At 36.0% G+C, this 15,651-nt stretch overlaps 1 protein-coding gene across 2 annotated transcripts; it reads left to right on the top strand.

The window, feature by feature from the left end:
• The first annotated feature begins 102 nt into the window (after nucleotides 1-102).
• Nucleotides 103-11,517, top strand: LOC136203704 (copper-transporting ATPase PAA2, chloroplastic). 2 transcript variants are annotated; one of them, XM_065994914.1, is made up of 17 exons: nucleotides 109-831; nucleotides 928-1,005; nucleotides 1,342-1,439; nucleotides 1,540-1,593; nucleotides 1,835-1,921; nucleotides 2,398-2,562; nucleotides 3,189-3,299; nucleotides 3,572-3,640; nucleotides 4,737-4,846; nucleotides 5,658-5,763; nucleotides 6,656-6,722; nucleotides 7,456-7,535; nucleotides 7,698-8,152; nucleotides 9,214-9,388; nucleotides 9,704-9,835; nucleotides 10,947-11,097; nucleotides 11,302-11,517. In XM_065994914.1, exons 1-17 carry the CDS (start codon nucleotides 207-209, stop codon nucleotides 11,382-11,384), a joined length of 2,646 nt encoding a protein of 881 aa, XP_065850986.1. In that variant the 5' UTR covers nucleotides 109-206; the 3' UTR covers nucleotides 11,385-11,517. The 2 variants fall into 2 exon arrangements, with proteins under 2 accessions (XP_065850987.1, XP_065850986.1); XM_065994915.1 differs by lacking the exons at nucleotides 9,214-9,388; nucleotides 9,704-9,835; nucleotides 10,947-11,097; nucleotides 11,302-11,517 and adding an exon at nucleotides 8,673-9,063 and having other exon boundaries at nucleotides 103-831.
• Nucleotides 11,518-15,651: the final 4,134 nt, after the last annotated feature.

The following is a 15,651-nucleotide window of genomic DNA, read 5'->3' as shown; positions in this document are numbered from 1 at the left end:
GTTAAACGTTATTGCCGTGCAACACGTGGGTTACATTAGCCGCCAAAACGCCAAAGGAAAGAAAAGGATATTGTTGGTTGTCTCACGCCTTTCTCCTCCATCACTTGATAAATATTCAACGAACACCTCTACTTCCTTTACCGGTCATCTCATCATCTCCTCTCCCTCTCTTTCTTTTCTCAATACAAAATTCTCTGCCCATTCAAATGACCACTGATCTACTGCGCCTCTCCATCTCACCTCACCACAACTTCACCTTCGGCTACACCACCAGACTCTGCTTTGACTTCAATGCTCACCTTTACAAACGTCGCCGTTTTCCCCTCAATCCTCGCTCTATTCCTCGTCTCTCTATCTCCAATTCCCTTGAAATCAAACCTGAACTTCAAGACTCGCCGTTTCAACCCCCGCCAAGCCTCAAGGACTCCCCGATTCTTCTTGATGTTACAGGAATGATGTGCGCCGGCTGTGTGTCCCGAGTCAAATCCTTGCTCTCTTCTGATGACCGTGTTGATTCCGTTGTTGTCAACATGTTGACTGAGACTGCTGCCGTTAGGTTGAAATCGAATGCTGTTACCAACGACATCTCGGCGGATATTGCGGATGCTCTTGCTCGGAGATTGACTGATCGCGGATTCGATTCCAAGAGGAGGATTTCGGGACTGGGAGTCACAGAGAACGTGAAGAAGTGGCGAGAGATGGTACTGAAGAAAGAAGAGTTGCTCATCAAGAGCAGGAATCGCGTGGCTTTTGCGTGGACTTTGGTGGCCTTATGTTGTGGTTCGCACGCTTCGCATATTTTGCACTCTCTAGGCTTTCATGTTGCTCATGGTAATAGCCAATTGTCATTTTATAGCTTCACCTTTTCATAACTTCTGATGGAGATTGCATCACTCTCTTTGACAATGTGCATCGTTAACGGTTTAGGCCCGTTCTGGGAGGCTTTGCATAATTCGTATGTGAAGGGTGGCTTAGCGTTGGCAGCTCTGTTGGGACCAGGAAGAGGTTAGATTGTGCTACTTCTTTCTTTCTTTAAATTCAATCCGTGTTTTCTTACTGTTCCCAGTGATCTCACATGGCGATTAGAGACACAGTAAATTTGTGATTTGTAAATTTGCTTTCTGATATATACTTCTCGTGCTTGTACTTTATCAGTATGTGACACATTGTTTTTTTACAAGATTTGATTTATTATATTCTTATGTTAGCTATATGGCTATGGTTATTCTTCTTTCAATATTTTGTCTTCCAAATGTTAATTCGATATAAGATTCTTTCGAATCCCAAAAACCACATACATTTTGTTATATGCTTTAAGATCAAAATTAAATTCTTTTGCAGACTTACTTTTTGATGGTATAAGGGCCTTAAAGAAGGGATCACCAAATATGAATTCTCTTGTGGGATTTGGATCAGTCGCTGCATTTGTCATCAGTGCGGTGAGATAGTCACCAAAGCATTGAGATATCAGTTTTATACAACCTGCTGTGTAATTTAAATTTGCTAAACGGTTAGGCTCTTGGATTACTCTCGTTTCAGGTCTCACTTCTTAACACTGGGCTCGGATGGGATGCATCTTTCTTTGATGAACCGGTGACTTGCTTACTTTTGGTTAACCTTTACATGGTTGTTGATGTTTTTAACTGAGCTCTGGGACTTGTTGCTTAATATGGCTAAACTTTAATTTTTTGACATAAAATCCCACATTTTATCTCTTAGTTTAGACGGCCATTTATTGGAATACTCTACTGCGTATATTAAAAGCCATTGTATAGTTTTGATTTGTTTTGGGTTTTAGACTTCTCATGGATGCCTCTTATCTTTTAGTGTGCAGGTCATGCTTCTTGGTTTTGTGCTTCTAGGACGTTCTCTTGAAGAGAAGGCAAGGATCAACGCATCCAGTGATATGAATGAACTTCTTGTAAGTAGAACCCCTTTATATCGTTTACTGAAGATAGTGACTGGAATGCTTACTTCAGTCCTTTTCTGCAAATTCTGACTTGGTTGATCCTGGTACATGGTTTTTGTAATAGAATATTTATGTTCATTTGATACTCCTTTGAACTTCTATTTTTTCTCACGTAAATGTGATAATCATTGCCATATTTTTGTTTGAGCACTGGTGTCTTAGCATAACTTCTTGAAACAAGTGGTGTAGTTTCATAAAAACTAAGCATAATCTATGGTTATTTTATTTTTATTTTTACCTCTCTACCATGGTTATCTTTTAACCATAACGAGTCATCAGTAATCATTTTGATTATCCTGTATGTGTTTTAATCTGCAAGCTATATTCTAATCAAGGTTAAAATTAATATTTTCTCTTTCATATCTTATTATGATATAAGAAATGTTAATTACCACCTGTTCATATTTACTTGGTTGGGTGTTTTTCAGTCACTTGTATCCACTCAGTCCCGTCTTGTTATCACGTCATCAGATAGCAACTCTCCTGCTGACACTGTTCTTTGCTCTGAAGCAATTTCTGTTGAAGTTCCAACTGATGATGTTCGAGTTGGAGACACTGTGTTGGTTCTTCCTGGAGAAACTATTCCTATAGATGTAAGATTTTCAGACTTTTTGTCAAGTATTCCACTGCCTTAAATGAAATATTGATTGATGTCTTTTATCATGTTTTAGCTCTAGATATAAATGTGGTAATGAGCTTGCAAACCAATGTGTGCATGGCTTTTTAGGGCTTCATTTTGTACAAACATATGATTTTATAGCTTTGGAATACGTTTGTGTTTTATCTTAAGCAGGTATCTTTACTGACCATCATTGCTATAATGCAATTAGTATTATTGCATAATACTAATTACATTAAGCTTTACAAATTATTTACTTATTTAGTGCCAATTAAATATTTTGATAAGATCTGATGTTCAACTATTGACTCAATATCTTATGGGTGTTAAGTAAGACAATGACTGCAATAATATGAAACTCAATAAAAGGTAGTTTAAATGCTGAACTCATTGCTTAAGAATGTATATTATTATTCAGAACCAAAAGGACCCATCTGATGATATTTGCTAATATATTAAGCCAGCTTATCATAAGAGGAGGAAAGGGGCAAAATATGACCAATATTTTGAGCCTGCAGTTAGCCAGTTACAGATGAACTTCTATAGTTTGATTTCTGAATTCAGCTGATTTTTTTTTTCTTTTTTTCTTTTTATGGACAGGGTACAGTTCTTGCTGGAAGAAGTGTTGTAGATGAATCCATGCTTACGGGGGAATCACTTCCTGTATTTAAGGAAGAAGGCCTCAAAGTCTCAGCAGGAACTATAAATTGGGTATAATCGTAATTCTTGAGATTTCAACATTTTTTTTTCTAGTTGTTAACCCATAAGAAGCAATGGCTCTTTCTCTACCTGTATATGCACTTCCTTGATATAACTTGCATCAGTCAGGTGGGGGACCAGAGCGAATCATGGCAGTGTAGTTGTTGCTCTTTTATAATTATGTTAGTTCTGGTTAAATTCACAATCACACGAGATAAAAAGATCCATCAGATGTCAGATTTTCTGCAGTTTTAACAGCAGCCAATTTTCAAAAACTATTGCAGGATGGTCCTTTAAAGATCGAAGCCTCTTCTACTGGCTCCAACTCAACAATATCTAGGATTATTAGCATGGTTAGTAATTCTTTATTATTTTTTCTCACTTTCTCGGCCCATAAGATGCATCTGAGGCATAGGGAACAATAGTTTATAACTTCTTTTTTTGTTTCACTTTATCACAATCAACGGCATGCTCTATTCATAAACAAAATTTAGTGATCCTGGAATTTCTATTGATAAGTGCATTCTGCATGTTGCAAGTACATATATGTGAATTTGCAATATCATGAAAGGGAAAGAAAGGGAACGGAATTGACATTTTGTAGGTGAAGTTAGCAGCCATCTCAAATTTCATATGATTCTTTTGTTATAGTATTTCAATCTGAGATAAAATTATTATATGACTAAGTACTTGCCTTTTTCGGGTTATGAATAATCACATTTTATTTGATTGAAGTCTGTGTCAAAAGCATTATATATTAATTTCTAGTAAAGTATTATGTGTACTGTATTCATGTATATATACACTTCAATGCAGATTTTCTTTGATTCATGAACATTTTGCAAAATGTACTGTAAGTGTTAATACACTGTATTATCTTAGAGTTTTTGTGATAATTTTTTTAAGGATAATTCAAATCCAAAAAATGCATTTTTAGATGTATGGAGTAGAATAGATATTCTCAAACATCTTATAACAGTTACTAATAGCACAATTTATATTGAAGTTTGGTGCCTTCACCAGACTAAAAGTTCTCCTTTATAAGTTAAAAACATATTTCTATTTTGAAAGGTATTTTTGGATATAACAAGAATGTCTCAACATTTCTTTCAAATTCGTGAACATAGCATTTGATTTTTTAGCATCAGCAAATGATGTATAAGTATCACCTTAACATTACCAAAAGCTTCAAGTTGCATGCATAAAATAGATTATGTAGTTTCAGACGGAAGTTATTTATTTAGCGTTTATTTGGGACTAAAATTCAAAGTTAAATAGCTAAGCTGGTCTGCCCTGAAGGCATTGTTATAGGCTGTAATATATGAAAATAATTTGATAGGGAGAAGAATTTCTCAAGGGTTTACCACTATGTAAAATTTGCAAGTTCGGAACATAATCCATTTCTTAATATTCTATACTATGTATTATAGCTTATGGTGTAATCTCCAGGTTGAGGATGCTCAAGGCCGAGAAGCACCCATACAAAGACTTGCAGATTCAATAGCTGGGCCATTTGTATATAGTGTTATGACTATATCAGCAGCAACATTTGCTTTTTGGTACGGGATTGTTTCATATCATGTATTGTCAATTGTTATTCAAGTGGATCTCATATTAATGGGACTTTATGACTAGATTGAAAGAAAATTTGAAATTTTACTCTATGAAATTTTCTCTAGGGATCATATGACAAACTTGATGACAGTGAATCAGAGTCAACATGTTAAGAGTAAAGAAATCACATCATATAAATATTAAACAAATGAAGGATGTGTAGGATATTTGAATCTCATCATATAAAACTTTGAACTTTTGGGTTGGCATCAGTACTATCAGCTCTGCACCTTATTCTCATGTGTGGCAATAATTATGAAAGTAATGAAGATTAAGTGATGTTTCAGGAACCACCACCTAATGGTGTAGACTTTTGGATTGATATTACCATCTTTCTCACAAATAAAAGATTGGAATGAATATTTCTCACAAATGATGGATGAAATAACTCTATATTTGCTCACTAATAAAATCTAGGAAATTCAGTGGTGTCACATCTGAGGAAAGCCGTCTCCTTCTTGGGACTCGGCTGTTTGAAATCTCTTTAGCCTTTTTGTGTTTGCCGGAGCATAATTCTTTTCCTATTTTGGCCACTGAGTCTCTTATAGATTTAAATAACTCCCCTTTATTGTATCCCTTTCTTGGTGCTAGCTTTAACTTGAAGCAGATTATCAATTTTAATGCTTATTAGTGGTAAAAGAACTTCCTATCTCTAAGTTAGATGATAGATGGTTATTTTCTAAAAAAAGTATTTGTTTGCAGTTATTAAATTTGTTGATTTATTCTCCTTACTTCGTTTTTTCAATTCCAATGCAGGTACTACATTGGCTCGCATGTCTTTCCAGATGTTTTGCTAAATGATATGGCCGGTCCTGATGGAGATGCTTTGCTTTTGAGCTTGAAACTTTCTGTGGATGTCTTGGTTAGTGATAGTTGATTTACTTGCTAGAGATTTATTCTTCAAATATTACAATGATGCATTACTGATTTCCAATTCTTCAATATTATACATGCTCGTTTATTTTATTATTAGTATTTTTGTTGGCTTCCACAAATAAAAGAACAGGCTTGATTAGTATGTTTTGATGGATAATTGACTTTTGTATATGAGATTTTAAGAACTGTCTTAATTAGACAGAGACTATATTGATGAATAATTGACTTTTGCAAATGAGATAATCTGACTGTGTTGAGGGATTATTGACTTTTGAGAACTAGATTTAAAGGTACCTTTTAGTGCGTATATTCACATCTGTGCTATTGTTGATTAGTTTCTTAATACTGAGAAACTAGAAAGTTTTATGATCTATAGCTAATGCAACGATTGCCATTTGGCAGTGCTTCTCAATATTATTTTCAATGGTTCACATAAGTAGTTTAAAGATGTAGCTGAAGCTTATGCTTGTATGGTCTGCAAACATTTATAGCCTCCATAAATTGTTGAGTGGCGGTGTTTTGAATATATATATATATTAATTGGATTGTGCTGGAGATGGAAATTGCATGTGTATTGAAGATGGTTAGAAGATGCCAAGTTATGGATGCTGTCCAGAAATACACAATCTTCGGCCAGTCAAGGATGGCCTGTAGCTAGGACTGATTTTACTTTATAATCTTGTCGGACTGAATGGCTTTTATTAGCTGGTATTCTCAGTGCCAGGCCATTATCTAAATATGGCATGGCTACTTCCTCTAATATTGCACAGAGCCATTTAATATATTGATGATCCTTCATATGGTGGTTTAGAGGGGACAAGAAGATAAATTGTACAATCTATATATTCTAGCTGGTGACATTAATTTTCTTGGTCCAGGTAGTTTCGTGCCCCTGTGCACTGGGCCTTGCCACACCCACAGCAATTCTGGTTGGAACTTCACTGGGTATAGTGTCTAACTTTGTCAATATTTTTAAGCTAAATACTCTGCACAATAAGCTTACATCATACCACAATTAACTGCCGGTGATACATGGAGTATCCAAGGATGGGTTTGTGGTAGTATGACTGAGAACTGTTCTTGGGTACTGGAATTATCATTTATAAATTATGAACTTTACCATTTTAACACAGTTTTATTTTCATTCTTTCCGATTTCTCACTGTTGTTATGTTCAATATCAAGACTATTGCAATATGGGGTGTGTTTAGGGAAATTGTTTCAGCTGCAATTGGAAACAACTCAAGGTGCATTGTCAATTTTGGAAATATAATTTTCAAAACATCTTTCTCTCCCTCTCTTTGTAGAGAGGATTTTTGAGGAGGCTGAGTTTGAATCTTAAGACCTCCCATCTGCATTTGCTACAAGTGTACCAATTGATACTAATATGCAAATCTTAAAACACTGTAAACAAATTCCCAACTGTTTTTTTCACGAGCATACACAGAAAAACGCTTTTTTAGTAAATCAATTATAAATGAAACTGGAACTAAAATATCTTAACGAGTGCCCAAATTCTAGCTTAAAGTGCTTGCAGGGCTTTCAAATACATATACACATCTTTTGGTTGGAAACATTGTTCTTAGGCTTTACAAGCATATGCAAGAATGTCCCTGCTTGTTGTCTTGCATTCAATGGTCACTGTTTACTCATGCCCTAGACTTTTCTGTTTATTTCAGGGGCTAAGCAAGGACTTCTTATAAGAGGAGGAGACGTATTGGAACGCTTAGCAAGCATTAATTACATTGCTTTAGACAAGGTAATCATGCAATATGGTCTCTCTCGCACAGTCGACCATTCAAGCACTTGCACTCTAACTTGAAATTTAATTTCAGTTTGAAATTTAAAATAAGTATAGAAACTGTACTGCTAATTAATAAGAACTTGATATACCATTTCTGGCCACTATTTCATTCTTCAGACTGGTACCCTTACTGAAGGAAAACCTACTGTTTGTGCCGTGGCTTCAATTGCTTATAAAGAATCAGCAATTATTCAAATTGCTGCTGCAGTAGAGAAAACTGCATTGCATCCAATCGCAAAGGCTATTGTAACTGAAGCAGAATCCTTGAAATTGAGTATTCCAGAAACAAGAGGGCAACTGACAGAACCGGGTTTTGGAGCGTTAGCCGAAGTAGACGGGCGTTTGGTTGCTGTTGGTTCTTTAGATTGGGTTAATGAACGATTTCAGAGAAGGACAGACCTAGCAAATATATGGAAGCTGGAGACTGCAGTAGCATATGAATCCTCAAAAAATATTTTATCATCAAAATATTCAAAAACTGTTGTATATGTTGGACGAGAAGGGGAAGGGATCATTGGTGCCATTGCAGTAACTGACAGTTTGCGCCATGATGCTGAATCAACTGTGAGTAGGTAATTTGCTCTTCCATTAACAATATGCAAATATTTGGTATTTGCGAGTTATAAGCATTTTCATCCATTGATGTTATTACTTCTTTGGACATTTAGACCAAGCTTCTGGATTTAAGTTGTGAGTTGGATAGTGCTGGACTGATTTTCACATCTGGCCCTGAGGGCATTTTTATATCTCAAAAACAAAAGAGAGTAAAAAAAAAAAAAATATTTCTCCAATAAGAGAATGTTTTTTTGAACTTTCCTGGCACATCTATGTCAATAAAATTCGGAAGCAGTTCCTTAAAGTTTAGTAATAATAAAATGATATATCCAATTGCACTTGATATTACTCTTTCCTTAATGTCAGGTTGTTATAATGTTGACTTGCATAAATTCTCTATTTATATCGCTTTATTTTAGATATGGTCTATAATCTGTGATTGGCAGAAATCAGTTTCATATCCCTGCAGGGGTTAGTGCAGAATTGACATCACTTCTAGTGAGGTGTTCTTATCGAAATTTGTCTTTCTTTGATCAGTGAGGAAAAAGAAGTCTATAGATCAACTGTGCGGCTATGCCTAAAGAAGGATCACTTCTCATGCACGTGATGTTTACACAGGAGTTTGAGAAATTATTATCGTGTGACTGAAGGTCACGGGTTCGAGTCTTAGGAGCGGCCTCTTGCCAAAAAAATGGCAAGGGAAGGCTTGCCCCCAGTACACCCTTGTGGTGTGGGACCCCTCCCCGGACCCTCGCTTAGCGGGGACGCGTAATGCACCGGGCCGCCCTTTATTCTGCTTATCCCAAAACCAAAGTAACATTGAGAATATGTTTATCATTTGAGGTCTCAAGTGATATCCTTGTTAAAGAGTTGTACTGTTTCTCTTGAACAAAAAAAAAAAAAAGGAACTTTAGATGATAAGAACAGTGTGAGTAAATACAAGTCAGGAAATTGGCAGGAAAATAATCCATTTCTTCAATCTCTATTACTGTCATCTTGGTTTTGCACTTGCCTTTTACATGCTACCTAAGTACATGATTTTGTTTTTTACACGTTCCTCATGTGCTTGTGTTCATAGGCTCCAGATGAAGGGCATTAATACAATAATCATATCCGGAGACAGGGAAGAGGCAGTTGCAAACATTGCAAACAGGGTTGGAATAGAAAGTAAATTCATCAATGCATCATTGGCTCCACAGCAGAAATCTGGTGTCATATCAACTCTCCAGGCTGCAGGGAATCGTGTTGCCATGGTAATCCTAATTTATCATATTTGTATTTAGTCCCTTGGTTTTACTTTTACTAGGAAAACATTGGGGGAACACATCTGATCTTTAGATGGTAGAAAATGTTTTCTATCAATTGTTAATGGAGATGATTTGGAGGAATCATTTAGCTCTTAATATTTTTAGTCCAGATTTGCTACCATGACAATCTTGTCACTGAATGCTTATTACTGTATTAGGGTGGAATTGTGCATCTACTATAGCTGTTTTGCAATTTTATTTTTAACTGCGCTACTATAGCTTAGGTGGAAATTTCTAAGCTGATGTACTAGTTTTCTGAAGGTAGGTGATGGGATAAACGATGCACCTTCTTTGGCTCTCGCTGATGTCGGGATTGCCCTGCAGCATGAAGCTCAAGAAAATGCTGCATCTGATGTAGCATCTATCATACTTCTTGGAAATAGACTTTCACAAGTATGATTTCATTTCTTCCATAGTCTCTTCCCCATTTTTATTTTCTTAATTAATATTATTATTATGTAATTACATCCTAATCTGAGTTAACACTTGATACAAATTAGCTAAAATAATAAAACTATTCAACAACACAGAATCAAAATGAAGCAGCCATCAAATTTATGGACTAAAATAAATTTTTGAAATAAATAATATCTATGATTATCCATCGAGCAAGAAGAACAACTAAATTGTAAGTTAAAAACATAAAATAGATTAATAGACAGCTCTGGTATCACTTGAAATGAGATGATTATACTTCTCTGCAATAGGCTTTCAGTATGATTTCATTTCTTCTCATAGTCTCTCTCCCTTGTATTTTATTTATTTATTTATTTTGTATGTGTGGGGGGTTTGGGGGGATGAATCTCAAATCTCTAGGTAGCCCTTAAACGCATCTCATTTGTTCACCAGTATAATTAGTTGTACTGTGGTTGCATGGAAATTATGCTTTTACATATTTTCAATTCTTTGGTAAAATGGATTGTTTAAAAGCCAAATGAATACTACTTTGTGGTCCATGAAATACCTATCCTAGTATAATAAGGTGAGATGGCCAATTTGAGAAATAACATAATTGGTCAAGGATAGTTTCGGAAGACAAAAATAAATAATCAGTTATCATGCCAGAACCCTAGGTAGGAACTACATATCATTTACTCTTAACATTTATATATGTAATATATTGATCCTAATTTGGAGTTTAGAAAAATATAGTTATTGCATTGATCCTCTAACCCATGAAAAAACTCCTCAAACTAGTTACTTTACCATGGGAAACCATCATCCCATTTCCTTGAATTGATAATCTTGGATCGCCTAGGAAACAACCTTGTAGGAATGATTTTTTGCTGCCTAACCTTACATCCATTTTGTTGTTTGAATGAATCATTTTGAAAGCATCAATCTGAGCAGAAGCTAGAATGAGAAACCAGTAGGTTTTGAAGTCATTGATGATTGAGGAATTTGAATGATATCCACTTGATGACAAGAGCGCGTCATTATTGATTAAGAAAAAAAAAATGAAGTAGGACCTGAAATGATGAAAAATGAGATTTATTCGTGGCAGGTTGTAGATGCCGTGGAACTTGCACGGGCTACAATGGCCAAAGTGTACCAAAATTTATCATGGGCTATGGCATACAATGTTGTCGCCATCCCAGTTGCTGCTGGAGTACTGCTTCCCCAATATGATTTTGCCATGACTCCATCACTGTCAGGTGAGAAAAAAATCTCTCATTCATTCCATAATTGAATATTTACTCTACCCTAAAGAACAGAGAAAAGGCAAATAATGCAGAAATCAAAACATATCATTCTTCCTTTACCATCTAATCTAAGTGGACCTACAATAATAGTTGTTTTCTTGATCTAAAAAAAATTAAAGTGCATGTTTTATAAATCTGGTATTTGGTTTTAAACAGGTGGACTGATGGCGCTGAGCTCAATATTCGTTGTCACTAACTCATTGCTTCTACAGCTCCATGGACAGGACAAAAACAGATAAACCTTCCACCTTAATATCCTATATATGTCTATGTTCTTGCTGGTTTTACATTCTATTAAGAGTTTGCTTCTGTAACCTCGAGTTAATTTTCATTGGAAAACAAAGAAAATAAATTTAATAACAATTTGCTTGATGTTTTTGTAAGCTGGTGTAATGGTGTTAGTAGAAGTGGTTATAACTTATATCACATCTACCACAACCCATGAATTAGAGATAAAGAATGTACAAATTTAGTCGGGATTTAGCTTTTACATACAAAGCACTGCAATTTTAAACTTAATGTCCTAACTTAATGTTTACAGGACGGTACAATTTTAAAATTTGAGTTTCTTTCCGTGTGTAATGGCCACCGCTCTATCAATGAGAATTGAAAATATACTGATTTGGTAAATGTTAGTTTAAAGATTGCATTGTTAAGCCTAAACCCCCAATAAGTATATGGGTAAATTGGCAAGTTATCCCCGTAAATTGTGAGCACAACAAAATGCAAGTTAGCGTTTTAATATAGGGCTATAGATTTAGGGTTGAGTTGAAAATGAGATAAAATTTAAAATTTGTATAAACGGTGGAAATTGTTTAGGAGTGAGCAAAGATTTGTTGATTCAAAGATGGAAGTGGGACAGAGTAATAATGATCCAAGTGTGTGTAGCATAGAAATCTGTTTAGAAACGAGAATGAAAGTGAATCCATGGCATGGGTGATGTGAGCTGAGCTGGGAGAGAAGAGAAAGGCATGTCTGTAGCTGGACCACTCTTCGAGGTTCACTGTTCATTGCACAAGAAGGATCCGTGCCAGTTTCAAACTTTCTCTCTCTCTCTCTCTAGCAGAATAGAATAGTACTAAAAACAATTTAAAAATAATAATACTGATTTTGGCAACTTGATGTTTTTAGGCAGAGACATAGTACATGACAAGTCCATTTCATCCTTTTTCTTTTATCAAGAATTGTTCAGTTCAATTCTAGGGGTTAAATTGAGACATTTAATAGATAAGATAATAATAAAATGGGTCCATTATCAAAGCAACATTTAATAGGCACGTGACTGGGAACATTTGTTGTTGTGTTCTTGAGCCTTACCCAAACGCTTTACATGTGAATTACGGGCCCTCTTCTTCCTTTCTTATTTACTACTACATTCTCCTTTTTCTATTATTATTACTAATTAAACCTATTTAATCCTTATCCCTCCCATAAATATACTACACTTTACTCTATAATATGCAATTACAATTATCGAACTATCATATACAGAGTTATTGGAATTATGTGTTTTATTGAACTAGGTAAGCTAATTTTGTCAAAACAAAATAAATAGGACTTAAGTTAATACAAGTAAGAATTAGATTATGAAAATATAAAGATGATATTTATATTTCAAAGAAGGTGGATAAAACTTTGAAGCACACAATGGCGATATGTTTTCTAAAGAAAAATGGTAAGATATAAATCAAATCATATGGTTATTAGTCTCGGAGGAATTTATCAAATTGTCTTCTAATTCATGTACATGTGCGTTATTTTATTACTCATCAATCACAAATATATGTATGCAAGTTGGACAATCAAATTTAAAAATATTAATCTTCAATTCTATTATGAATAATAGAATTTCCAAAAATGTAGATTTTTTATTGTAGTTACAATTAATATAGAATTAGTATATAATATGGAACATAATATTTATGTTTTATTAAGATGTCTTAAATTGACTCTAGTAAATAACAGTCTAAAGGTGGTGGTCCTGATTCAGGGATTTTTCACTTCTGGAAACGAATTAGATATCCAGCCACCATTCCCGCTGTTTCACAAATCTCTATTTCAATCATCAATTCAATTTAATATTAGTATATCTTATTCTTTTATTCTCTTTTTTAAAGCTTACTACTTTGTATGCCAATATAATCTTGAACTGATCCACTAATTGATTTGCTAATTAAGAATTGCAAATCAATTTTAACTTTTTTTATTTGTTAATTATTTTATCATTGATTTTTTTTTTTTTTTGAAGAAATTTATTTTATCATTGATAGTTTGATATGTGATGTCATCATCACTCATCACCAATTCCATACGGAAAATTAGTGACAGGTCAAAGAGGATGAGGAGGAGGGTTGTACACCCACTAATTATTACAAAAACGTTTAAAACTCTATAAAAGCTGTTACAATAAATAAACCTATTTGTGGAGGAGGGGCATTCCCAAGTACATACCCAGATCCTTAGTTTGGGGGAACTCGAGAATATCACAAATGCCTCTGCTAGTAACATTTGAGACATTAGAGGAAAAGAAGACTCTTGACTTTTGCGGACTGATTTTTTGCCCCGAGCTGACACAAAACCGATGAAGAACATCTCTGATTACGAGAGCTTGATTCACATTAGCTTCAGCCAAAAGAAGTATATCATCCGCGAAGAAGATGTGAGATAACAGAGGGCCTCCGCGGGAGAGAGCAATAGGGTGCCAAGCCTTATCCCAGATCGCATCAGAAATAAGATGATTAAGCCTTTCGAGGCAGAGCACAAACAAGTAAGGGGATAGGGGGTCTCCCTGTCTAAGGCCACGAGAAGGATTGAATCCCTGAAGTTGCTCCCCGTTCCACAGAAAAGTGTCTGAACTTTGCCGGTCGCCTCACCCTTGTCAAGCACGTGATTGATCGAGTGCATTCTAAACTTGCCGGGTGGAAAAAAAAGTGTCTGAACTTTGTCGGTCGCCTCACCCTTGTCAAATCGGTAATCTCAGCTATTCCTAGTTACTTTATGCAGACCACTCTCCTCCCTAAAAGTATTTGCAACAAAATTGATGCTTGTAACCGGGGGTTTCTTTGGGGCTCTCAAGGTGGCCAACGTCGAATTCATCTTGTAAATTGGGGTACTGCTGGTTTGAGAAAAGCCAATGGAGGCCTTGGCATTAAGAGTATGCGGTGCTTCAACTTAGCAATGATTGGAAAGCTTAGTTGGAAAATCCTTGTGGATAATGACTCGCTCTGGGCTCAAGTTCTTCATGCTAAATACTGCGGTTAGAGGGTTGGCCTTAATAAGTTCCAAGCGAATCCTTCCCATTCATCCGCTTGGAAAAGCATTATGGCGGGCAGCTGTGTGATAAAGAAAGGAGTGGGTCGAATCATTTTTAATGACAGGGATACCTTGTTTTGGCAGGATTGCTGGTGCGGTAACGTTAATCTAAGTTCTATTGCGATTATTCCTCTCCCTGACGAGATGATGACTGCTACGGTCTCTGATTATTGGGACAACGAGAATAACTCGTGGCTTTGGTCGGTCTTTTCACATTTCGTGAGTGCATCTAACATGCTCCGAATCGCTGCCTTTGCTATTTGTCCGGACAGCTCTATTAGTGATTGTTGTTCGGTCTATCTGGAGCGTGATTTGGAAACTTAACCTCCCGGAGAAAATTAAATGTTTTTTTTTGGCAAGCTTCTCACAATGCGATTCTTTGTAACGTGAATAGAGTGAGACGTCATCTGTCCTTGGATGCTTCTTGCCCTCGCTGTCCTGTCCCGGAGAATCTGCTACATCTGTTCCGTGACTGTGCGGTTGCTCATCGCTTTTGGTGTTCTGTTATACCTCACAGCTTCTATCATAATTTCTTTATTGTTGATCTTCATGCTTGGCTTTTGGAAAACTTGAACTGCTCCTTAGTCTATAAGAATATTCCTTGGTCAATATTTTTTGGTTTTGCAGTTTGGGGGTTATGGAAAGGGCGCAATGACTTTATTTTCAAAGGGTACTCGATTGTGGTTGTTAATATTGACAATGTGTTGAAACTTTGCAATGATTTTTTGAAAGCTCAGGAGATGTTGTGTGCCAGTTCTATGCTGGTGCCTAAATTGGTTTGGATTCATTGGGAACCTCCGGTTGCAGGTTGGTGGAAGCTAAATACTGACGGGGCTTGTAAAGGTAACCCGGGGATGGCCTCTGTGGGGGGACTTATAAGAGATATGAATGGATGTTGGGGCGGTGGGTTTGGACTGAATATTGGCTTCTGTACTTCTACTGTCGCTGAACTTTGGGGCCTTTACTTTGGTCTACTCTTAGCCTAGGAGAAGGGCCTTAAAAAGGTGGTGATTGAGATCGACTCCAAAGTGGTGCTGCACTTCATGACGGACATGGTTGCAATTCATCATTCGTTCTCCTGGCTTATTTATAGATGTATCTCTCTTCGTGACAGGGATTGGGATATTCGGTTTGTCCATGTGTTTAGGGAAGGGAATAGAGCGGCTGACTGGTTGGCGAACTTCGTAGGTTCTT

The sequence above is a fragment of the Euphorbia lathyris genome, chromosome 8 (genome assembly GCF_963576675.1).
Source record: "Euphorbia lathyris chromosome 8, ddEupLath1.1, whole genome shotgun sequence".
Lineage (NCBI taxonomy): Eukaryota > Viridiplantae > Streptophyta > Magnoliopsida > Malpighiales > Euphorbiaceae > Euphorbia > Euphorbia lathyris.
This window is presented reverse-complemented; position numbering and strand designations above follow the sequence as displayed.